Source organism: Exophiala oligosperma (genome assembly GCF_000835515.1).
Source record: "Exophiala oligosperma strain CBS 72588 unplaced genomic scaffold supercont1.1, whole genome shotgun sequence".
Classification (NCBI taxonomy): Eukaryota; Fungi; Ascomycota; class Eurotiomycetes; order Chaetothyriales; family Herpotrichiellaceae; genus Exophiala; species Exophiala oligosperma.
Window position 1 is genome coordinate 3,423,572 of NW_015622818.1, and position 10,869 is coordinate 3,434,440.

Here is a 10,869-nt window from a genome sequence, read left to right on the forward strand (position 1 = left end):
TCTGTACTACCCTACGAGTAGAAAGGATATTATTGAAAGTGGACACGCATACTCGTACTGTGGCGGGGCACCGAAGATTGTTAGGGGGGAGGAGGAGGAGAAGGAGGATGATGATGATGGGTACTGTATCCTCATCAGAGTGGATCAGGATAAGAAGATACTGTACTGTACAGTAGAAACATGGCGGTGGACCGTCGTGGTTGTATTGTATTGAACATGGGAACCTCTTTTTTTGTGTGTGAGAGAGAGGGGGGGGGGTTGACGGCACGAAGTTACGGAATAAAATACCCCACTTCGAGGCTTTACAGTACATAGTATCCAGATACTCTAAAATCTCTTTAGCTATTGGGAGGGGGGTTTTTCACGGTCACGATATGTTCCGTTGAGGATCCAGTTGAGATGGGCAGAGTGGCAAAGAAGACCTACCCCGTCCATATGTCCAGACTCATGCTCCGTGCTTTCTTTCTCTTTTTCTTTCCCCCCCCCCCCTTTTTAACAGTACAGTGTTGTCTCTTTTTTCTCTCTGTGGCTTTTCTGGGCTCAACAGTAACGTCGTCTGGTGGGAGGTGTCTAGAGAACATGAATCTCTGTGAGCGTCGGAGCACCAGGCCGGTCCCCCTTCTACGTCTTTTTCTCTTTCATCTACGCCATAGTATGGAGTAAACAAAAAGAGAAACAGGACAACACGGGGAGAGATTGGCCACGACTTTGACCGAAATAAAGGACGAAAATAGAAACACGACAACTCCGCATCAAGTATCCCGCATTTGAAAAAAAAAACAAAGAGTACTCCGGATAGTACGGAGTACCAAAAAACCCAGATGGGTTTTGGTCATTGGAGTCATGGAGTATTGGAACAAGGCAGGCAAAAATGATCACCATGGACTTTGAGGCCATGACTAGGACATTTGTAAAAAAAAAAAAGTACCGAGCACTCTGTACATAGAAACTAATGTAAACAAAAGCAATGAACTCTCCTAGTGTACGAGGTACCGAGTAAACTAATAAAGAGTACTTCCGTAGTCCATTGACTACAGTAATAGTTGGTTGTATTACGGAGCAATTAAAATAAAAGGGGGGTAATTAAATAAGTGATGAGAGAGAGGGAGAGAAGGAGAAAAAAAAATACTCTACTCCGTACTTCGTACAAAGTTGTCTAGATTTCTTGGTTTATATTAGTTTCTACTGTACGGAGTACATACATAGGTACTCCGTGGCATTATTATGTACTTCCGTTCTCCGTTAGGTAGACGCTATCCAAGAACCATTCGCCGGGTCTTGTACTCCGTACAGGTTTTACGAGAGGAAGGGGACCATTTGACGGGAAGTGCCTATTTTGCTGAATGAGGCAAGGTTGGTAACTCCTTCCCAAGAAAAAGAAAAAAAAGAAGAGAAAAGAAAAAATCCTCCGTACAGTAATCTGTCTATACGAGTTGGGATATCTTTTTTTGGAAATGATAAACCATGATCCATCTGTACAAGAAGTCGTCTACCAAGGCAAAAAGTAAACAAAAGCAAAAGCAGAGATGTGGTCAGTTGTAACTTTTTACCCTCACAGTATGGAGTATTAATAACTATAAGAATGGAGTGGGTTTTTTACATACAACCCACGAGTTATGCTAGTACTCCGTACTTCCGTATGTATTTCTCTCCGTTCGAGAAACACAAAAGTTCCTCTCCCCCCCCTCCTTTTTCTTGTTTTTGACTGGGTTGATGATTTTGATCGATCCAGAAACCACTCCCGTACGACGGATCAATCAAATGCTCGTGTCATGACAATTATTTACGTACAACCCGTGTAAAACAAAGATACTGTATCAACAATATTCTCCGTCCGTGCCCCCAAACGATCCCTCACGGCTACTTCCATTCGCCAGGGGGGGGAGGGGGCGGGAGTGAAAAGAAGAGGAGTTATACTCCGTCCGGAAAGTACGGAGTAGGTACGGGAAGTATGTGGACAGTGTTTTGATTTTCAGTAGATATCGCATACGGAGACTAACACCGATTTCGTTCGTATCTCCCCCTATACCAAACACCATACTCCGGGTCCTAGGTACCTTTTATCAGTGCCATCTCGATAAATGAAATCAATGTGAGACACGGGAGATTGGTAAAAAGATCAGAGGAAACAAAAAACAACAAAAAAACTGCTTCTCGTATTCGTTCTCCGTTTCCCCTTTTTGAAAAGTAAACGGACGAAATAGTACCTCCGTCTACGGAGTATCAGAAGACAAGAAGAATCACTTCGTTGTACTACGGAGTATAGTAGTAGGTAAGGGGGATTGACGATCAATATCCCCCGTACACCGCTTTGCAAACCCCGATCTACGCAACCCTAGTACAAGCACCCTCTGCAAATCGTTTGGAGGCTTACCATCCGTACGTGATATGACGGATTTCTCAAGTCTTTCCCAAGTCGTCAAGTGTCGCGAGAAACAAATGACGATGTACGGAGAGTACGAGTTCTCCCGTAAGTCCTAGGATCAATTGGTCTTGTTGTTGATACATCACAAACTAGGCGATCTTCCGGCGATGCGCAATTTTTTCTTTGTACGGGCTAGGCCTGACCTAGAACTCTCATCGGCGTGATGGACCGCCATCTCTCTCTCTCTCTCTCTATCTCTTTTCTACCGTCAAAAGAACAAAAGGTATCCCCCCCCCACCTCTCCTAGAATGGCCCAGACCAGTCTAGTCCCAATGTCCAATGTCCAGAATCCATGGTGGGCATTCCCCTCAAACATTCACCCTATCTCAACACTACCTTACTCCGTACCTCTGCATATGACGGCAGCAAAGTCTGATGAACGTCTGTCCGAGTTCTTTTCTCCTTGGATCGAGTGGCCCCGTCCGTTATTGTTAGACGATGACAGGCCGCAACAAAACCTTATCAGCTCTGTCACTCGGACTAGCAACAAGAATGGCAAGTGTTGATCAGAAGTGCTCCTACTTGTACCCCAGGTCCATACGGCATACTGCATTGCAGTGATAGGAGATTATTACCCGAGTCCAAAACAGTGTGGGAGAGATTGTCATCCATGACCACCACCAAGACAAAACCGATATCAGTCAGTGGCTTGCTGATGGTGTGCCGAGGGAGGCTGCCTGCTTGAGGTTGTGGTGGCGGTGGTGGTGTCGTCCCCCCGTAACGCCTACTCAGAAGGGGTGATTGACAGGACTTGCTGTCTGTGTGGATGCTACCACAGTGCATCTCATCTTCTGGTTGGACATACCTTACCATCCACACTTTTTCGGATAAAGGAAATGCGCATCCGATGTGTAAGCCATGAAGAGATGAAACCACCATTATTTGGTGGTTGACGCGCATTGGAAATAGAGTGTACATTAATACATATGCATATGCATGCACGTTGGAGTGGTTTTTCGGCCCGACCAGAACTCGAAACTACCGACTTCGTCCACATCGAAACAAAAACATCCCTGGGGCTGACAGGTCCTCGTCTTCAAATTTAGATGAAGAAGTGCATGACCATATGCTGCGTGTCCGTGACACAGGTGGAGAATAATGCTAAGCTAGCTACCAAATTGCCAGGGATCCTAATTTTCGGTTCTTGAACAGGATGGTAGAGCGTAACGAGTGCAAGGGTTGACATCTCATCCGAAGTATGCGGTGTATTCCTGCCCCTTGAGACATCAGAGCGACCCTCTCTGGAGTACTCACTCATAACATCCCGAGTCAACGGATTTCCAAAAGAGCCAAGCCTCCCCTCAACGTCACTGCATTTCCGTTGACAAGGATTGATATCGGTGTCCGTCTCGATCCCTGCCGATCTTGAGACAAGTCGGCATATGCAAAAGATGTCCACGGCGATCGCGAACGAATTTAGCGAATAATGCGGCGGAAGAATAAACTGCCACTAACGAAATGACCGCAGGGTATCGAAATAGATCAGGTTTCGGAAATACAATGGTGGTTGCAAAAGTACAGAGTTCGAAGAAATTCTGCACCGACATCTCAACCGAAGAAAACGAGCCGCGGTGGGACGGTGTGATGGATTCTTGGATGATCAACTGGGCGCAGAGGTCGAATGACCAAAGACCGAGCCTGGACATGATGACTCCGGCGATGAATATTGCCGTGATGGCGTAGGGTGATCCCAACACCCCCATCCAAAGGGCCCCAACGGCACAAGTCAACCAAAGCATCTGCCATGACAAAAACCAGATACCTGCGCGCACTGGGCCGATCCTGGACATGACTCTGGGTGCCAGGAATGTCGAGGAGATTTCTGAAATGGCCGAAGCTGTTCTGAGGAGTCCTACTGTCGTTGATGTAATCTGTGGGGTCGGAAGAGCGAGAAGGTAAGTCGTCATTTGACCAGAAAAAGACAGCACAGTAAGGTATAGGACAGACAAGGCAAGTGAAGGTAGGAATGCTGTTTGTCGAACATAAATTCTAGCCGAGTCAACGACAAAGCCGCCGCATCGTGCGAACTTCGATCGAGATTCTGATTGTGCTTCTTCCGGTGAGATCAATTCGGATTCTTCTTGACCTTGTCCGCCGCCATCATCAGCGAGTGCAGGAACTTGATAAAAGACCCTTGCGATGAGAAAATACTCGATACCGACAGAGAGTGCATTGGTGAACAGAGTCGACCATACCGCGATACTGGGTGACCACCCATGCAACAAGGCTATCGACAGCGGCGAGACGAGTTTGCAAAAGAGGTCGATACGTCTCATTTGCGCATTGAGTGTTTGAAGTTCAGAGTCATCTCCCCCAGCGATAACAACCACCCAGTCTCTTTCCACTGCGACAGTGTTCATTATGGAGCATAATTTCTCCACGCATGCCAACACAATAAGCAAGACAAGCAGCAATGCCAGTATAGGCTTTGAAAGTGCTTCCTTTGCCTGGAATAAAAGGGCAAAGGCGGCACACGAGGCAGCCACACTGGCTCTTTGCCCGAGGATGGAAATGCGAATGGTGCTCAGACGGTTATTGGAATCGATGAAATTCCCTATGCTCGGTGAGAATGTAATGGCCGCCAGAGCACGGACAAGTGCATATATCGACATGGGCAGAAGCGTCCCGGGGTAGACGGTGGCCAGAAAGAGAACTGCTCCGAACTCGAAGCCTCGAGCATTCCACATTGACAGTAGATGGGACACATAGAGTGACCCAGCTAGTGAATTGGAACCCATTGTGAAAAAGTATCGATTTCCTGTGACCTTGCCTCTTTTTTTTCTCTTCTCGTCCTTTGGAGTCACTTGTTGTACGGAAACATGGTCAAACCAGAAGAAGCTGTTTGCTACTGCTCTCTGATAGGGGAGTGTGTGTCACCGCATCGTCAATCACAAACACGGAGTATTTCCAGTGCGATAAAGATGCTCACGATTGGAAGAATGTATGAAGCGGTCAACCTGGAATGTTATAAAAATACTGGTTGAGCCCAACATACGTAAGCCACCTTATCTTTGTCTGGCCGCTTTAACGACACCTATCGCCCTCTGCTCTCATCTGGCCGTCATCTCCATCTCCATCTCCCTTCCCCGTCCTGCTTTTCTCTGCAATGTGACGAGGCTTACATTTTCCTTATCAACAATTGGAATTTAGTCTGACCGATCGGTCTGTTTTCTCCGACCAGCAAGATCGAGCCAAAATCCCTCTTATGTGACAAGTCTACAATTGTCAAATAGCTAACCTACGACAAAACCACTTTCTTCCCTTTCTCTTGCGTTACCATGAACCCAGAAAAGAACTTATCCAGCTCATCATATGCGTCCATAGGGCCGACGTAAGATACGTACTGATCAGGTCTAAGCACGACAGAGCATCCGGCTGGACCGATTCCAAGATTCTCATAGATCTGTCCGTGCCCTTCGTGGTAAGACTGACCGTCGACGAAAATCTTCCAATAATCCCACCCTTCTATCTCGTCGAAGTTTCTGTAAACTTCTGGAAAATCAAAGAACGAGACTTGTGTTCTCGGAGCGTTGTGGATGGCCAGAACTTCGAATACATCGTCGTACCGTCCTCCGCTGGGTGTGAATCGTTTCAGGAACGAGTTTGGCGCGGCGAGCTTTGTGCCAACGTTCTTCAATTTGGCTGCCTGGACAGGGTCTCTGATGTCGCCGGCGAATGTGATGATGCGCCACCGACCGTTCGATCTGAGAAGTTCATGAAGGTGGGAAGGCCGGGCGTCGGACTGGTTGAGGATTTTGTGGCTGGGGATGCGTTTGCCGACTTCGACCTTGGTCGCAAGGGTCGGTATCGACAGGACTTGGTAGTCTGGGTTGTGTACGCCAACATCCGTTCCGTCACCTTGGTCTGTGGAGTTGCCTTGTTTTGCAACGATGAGGCTTGACCCGTAGTCGACGGCTATAGACCAGGTTGATGTATTAGCCCACGAGTTCTGACTCTCGCCTTGGAAGCCCAAAAGGTGGAATGGGTACACAGAATATCCACTTACCGATCCCACTCGCAAACATATTTCCTTTCTCAAATGCATTCTTAAACTCCTGAATACTAATCCCTTCCTCGTCCATGACGTCTTTCGCCGGTCGGCCGGAGAAGAGACGAGAAAATCTATGATCGAACGCAATCAAGTCCTGTGCGATTCGACGTCTTTCTGATTGGTAGGTCTTCAAGATATCGCGGCTTGCTATGCCCTTGACGACATTGGCGACTTTCCATCCTAGATTGTACGCTGTGCAAGGAGTACAGTCAGTCGGTTATTCAATACCATCAACTACCGCACGAATTGCTGCCATCCCCAGCAGACACAGAGAAGTGAAGAAAGACGAGAAACCCAAAGAACTCACCATCTTGCATGCTAACATTCATTCCTTGGCCTGCTTTGGGACTGGTGATGCGTGTGTTAGCACAAGAAGTAACCCGGCGACTCCTCCAACATCTTACCTGTGAGTATGTACCGCGTCTCCGGCAAGGAATATTCTCTCGTGGGAAGAGAATTGTGTTCCGACCCGTTGTCCGATCTGGTAAGCAGTCCACCAGTCGAGTTTGCGATAGTCGAGTTTATAGGGTGCGATGATGCGTTGCGCGGCCTGCAAGATGGTCTGGGGAGTGATTTTGGATCTATCGACTCTAGCACCAGCACTATCACCGATCTTCTCCGTTGTCGTAAGTTGGATATACAGACGGACAAGTTTGTTCTCGCGCGGAATCACCATCACACTCCCAGCGCTGGCGGAATGGATGGCACAACGCATTCTGATATCCGGGAAGTCGGTAATAGGGACTATGTCGAGAACTCCCCAGATGTAGTCTGTCGATTCGCCCTCCAGCTTAAAACCTAGCTGGTTACGTACCCAGGAATGAGCCCCATCAGCGCCTAGTACGTACTTTGCCTGAATCACTTCTTCGGTATTTGCTTTGCCATTCAGGTGAGCAGAATCATTTAGGAGATCTTGTGTATCGTCAGGTGCGATATTGCTTCGGAAAAGTCCGTCCATGACTGAAGTTCCGTTTGTCGAGGTCCCAGTTTGTTGCTGGGGGGTGGCTTCTTCCTCGCTGAGGTGTCGTAGAGTGACCGTTATTGGGTACGCATCATTGTCCTCTACAAGGGTCTGGTTGAGTTCGAGCTTAGATGGCATGACACCTCGTTCGACCCGGATATCGCTGCACGACTCTATCGAATCGAGAAAGAATCGCTCAATACGACCTTGGTGGAGAACGACTTGTTGAAACCGACTGATTCCAGGGATTGTGTCGGGTATTCTGTCGCTTCGACGAATGATGCCGTCCTTGTCCGGGTTCCAAAGGCAAATTTCCAGCATATGATTTGATTCGATCCAGGCCCGGTGACCAAACCCAAAAGAGTCGAATATCTCTAATGTACGGCACTGGAGGCCGTCGGCCTGGCCATTGAAGATCTGAGAGGTTATGTTAGTGGCAGCAAAAATCCGAATATGCATGCATACCTTGGTGCCACGCTTGTCGCATATTCTGGTTTTGATGCCGCATTTAGCCATCCACTCGGCCATCATGAGTCCAGCTGGTCCGGCGCCCACGATAAGGACATCGACCTTTTCGGGCTGCACGCCGTTCACTGTCTCGTTCGGAGCCACCATGTTTCAGAGATCTAAAAGCAAGTGTTTGTTACGTGAGGCCTCGTTCAGCGACCGGCGTATTCAAGGATGCTCAGAAACGATGACAGAGCCTGCACTTGTTTTTGAAACGACCAAAGACGTTTGAAGCATTTGTCAAGCTATTTATGAGCTGGCATTATGCATACTAGAACACCAGCCGCTAAATGCTACAAGACGAATGAGCATTTCGGATCGGATGAGTTTGGGGGATATCGGAAGGGCTGAGTAACTTCCGAAAGATGTGGGCGGTCAAAAGGAGATTCTGGGGTTCGGGGTTGGAGAACGGGACTTCCATCTGCATCGGATAGATACGCTGGTTCTGATTCAGACCATGCACTCTTTACCCACCCTTATAGCAGTCCCATGGAGGAGATAAACCATGTTAGAGAATGCAGTCGCGTGTGAACTCACAGTGTAACACGTTGTCTGACCAGGGTCACAAGCCGACTATTGTGCTCTGATGAGTGAAAATGTGGTATGTGACGTGAAACTTGCCCAATAGTACTTCCTGACATCGCACTTTATTGGGGTGCCTCTCCCTGTTGAATGCCAACTAGCTTGTTGGTCATCACCAAGGTGTTTTTCGTTGTGGTTGACGAAGAGAATCGTTCATTCGCCACAACGGAAGAATCTCGAGGTTATACATCATTTTGGCCTGCGGCATGTCACCACTTCAGAACTATAACAACAACTTCAGGCGTTGATTCTCTTTCGTCCGGTTTCAGTAGAGTCTTCGGAGCTGCCCTGTCCTCCAAAGTAGTGCTCGGGAAATGCATCCTAGCACGAGCGATCTTTTGGGTCACTGTTTTCCAAGCGACGATAGATCACCTTGAGTGCTCGAATCTCGTGTGGACTACAGACCGGCGCCTGATCGCACATATACAGCACATTTTGTGGATATGCTGACTCCGCTATAATGAGAGTCTGACGGGCAGATCATGCCACTTTGCTTAAGAGAAAGGTGCCTGATTCTGTAGTTGGCCAATATGTTTCTAGAATGATCACAGGTCTTGCAAAGCAGATGATATCCCGAGAAGACGTAACCTAAAACTGGAAGCTCGAACCAGCCTGACTCAACTCTAGATGAGTTGTGTTGAGAATACTCTTCAAAGAAGGTTATTCTTTCCTGGTAGAAAGCCTTCCGGCTTGTGTACTTACTGTGACATTGAGCCGATGATCAAGGTTTATATGAGCAGTTAGACAATAATCCAGTCGACGTGAATTGAGGAAAGATCAATGACATGAAGCAGTTCAAAGACGTTCTCGGTGGCTGTACATGACCAGGTTTCTTTGCACTTGTACAGAAATCGTTAGACAATGTCCTCGATCTGGTAAAGCAGCAACTCATCCAACGCGTCCTTCAGCCCTACACATGCATGGCGTACGGCAACTGTAGCACCAAATTACTATCTTGACGGCTGCCATTGCACATGTAGCTACATCCTTCTTTCACAACGTGTCCAGTTCTCTCCCGATCCCACGGTCCTTCGAGTCTTTCGTTCATCATTGTCATCAGAATTGAGCGGTGCATAGATCCCGATTCCGTTAAAACTTCTACCAGCACACTAGGCCACCTTTACAGAATGGCCAGCGGAATGTCTAACGATCCCTACGACGACGACCACGCGGTACTCGACGATGACTTTCTCAATGAAGGTGCGCGGCCATACCGGCTCAGTATGAGCATTACTGACGGTCTATAGAAGTCGAACCCGATGAACCTGCAACAACTTCCGATCGAGCTCCGCTGACAGGCAACATCCAATCCTCTTCAAGCGCACCCCTAAATCAAAATTATTTGACCTCAAGAATACCCGGCGAGGACAGGCGAGCGCCTCAGAATACTATAGATGAGAGCGTATGGGACACCGTATCTCGAGATCTCTTCGCCGTATGGGAGAAAATGAAGCAGGTGCTGTGGCCTAAATATTTGCTAGGAGGCATACTACAACGACAGGGTAGTGGTATGGGAGACGCCGAAAGTCAGGGCTTTGGACGAGATCTTCGAGGTCTAGTAGGCCGTTGGCCAGATGCAGACGGTATTCTACAAGGAGGAATGAGCGACGGCCTTCGAGACTGGGATCTATGGTACGTCCATCCTCGTTCTTGTACTTTTCAAGTGCGTGGTAGCCTTGTTCTAACAAAGACCTAGGGGTCCCCTAATCTTCTGCTTGCTGTTGAGCGTCTTCCTTTCGATGCACAAGGAGGGCCAAAGCGATCTGATCTTCTCTGGAGTCTTCTCTTTGGTCTGGATTGGCGAGGCTGTGGTTACTCTCCAGATCAAGTTGCTGGGCGGTAACATGTGAGTCTTCAAAAATACTGGTCGAGGATTATTTCTAACATTTTATCTTAGTTCGTTCATGCAATCCGTGTCGCTCATCGGGTATACATTGTTTCCTCTGACAATTGCTGCTTTGCTCAGTGCGTTGGGCTTACCCATGATCGCAAGGGTTCCAATCTATATTGTGCTCGTGGCATGGTCATTAGCAGCAGGAGTCAGTATCTTAGGTGGATCTGGAGTGGTCAAGAATCGCGTCGCACTGAGCGTGTATCCTTTGTTTGTATTCTACGTTGGGCTCGGGTGTCTCTGCTTCATCAGTTAATCGTGCGGGCAATAGACCTAGCCTAGGCCATTGGGCTCTATGTAATGTTTTATGGCTGTAACACAATGATGGTATACCAGAATGATGCACAAATCGACTTGAAACACGCTCTGTCCCTCTTATATCCCGTGGTCTGATGCAATCGTTCCTTGTTGTCGAGCGGGGTGTTGGTGTTATTATATTGGGCGAATTTGAT

The 10,869-nt window shown here is 47.9% G+C and overlaps 3 protein-coding genes across 3 annotated transcripts; 1 reads left to right on the forward strand and 2 right to left on the reverse strand.

Annotated features, from left to right (window-relative positions):
• Positions 1 to 3,326: 3,326 nt before the first annotated feature.
• PV06_01164 (uncharacterized protein) lies at positions 3,327 to 5,163 on the reverse strand (the record flags this gene model as incomplete). The annotated part of the gene is made up of 1 exon (XM_016401755.1): positions 3,327 to 5,163. The coding sequence occupies one exon, from the start codon at positions 5,161 to 5,163 to the stop codon at positions 3,733 to 3,735; it is 1,431 nt and encodes a 476-aa protein (XP_016268808.1). The 3' UTR covers positions 3,327 to 3,732.
• Positions 5,164 to 5,627: 464 nt separating this feature from the next.
• On the reverse strand, positions 5,628 to 8,052 carry PV06_01165 (uncharacterized protein; the record flags this gene model as incomplete). The annotated part of the gene is made up of 5 exons (XM_016401756.1): positions 5,628 to 6,340; positions 6,432 to 6,668; positions 6,784 to 6,824; positions 6,881 to 7,854; positions 7,903 to 8,052. 5 exons carry the CDS (start codon positions 8,050 to 8,052, stop codon positions 5,664 to 5,666), a joined length of 2,079 nt encoding a protein of 692 aa, XP_016268809.1. The 3' UTR covers positions 5,628 to 5,663.
• A 1,421-nt stretch (positions 8,053 to 9,473) lies between these two features.
• Positions 9,474 to 10,781, forward strand: PV06_01166 (uncharacterized protein). Its single transcript, XM_016401757.1, has 4 exons — positions 9,474 to 9,726; positions 9,774 to 10,158; positions 10,223 to 10,372; positions 10,424 to 10,781. Exons 1-4 carry the CDS (start codon positions 9,654 to 9,656, stop codon positions 10,671 to 10,673), a joined length of 858 nt encoding a protein of 285 aa, XP_016268810.1. The 5' UTR covers positions 9,474 to 9,653; the 3' UTR covers positions 10,674 to 10,781.
• Positions 10,782 to 10,869: the final 88 nt, after the last annotated feature.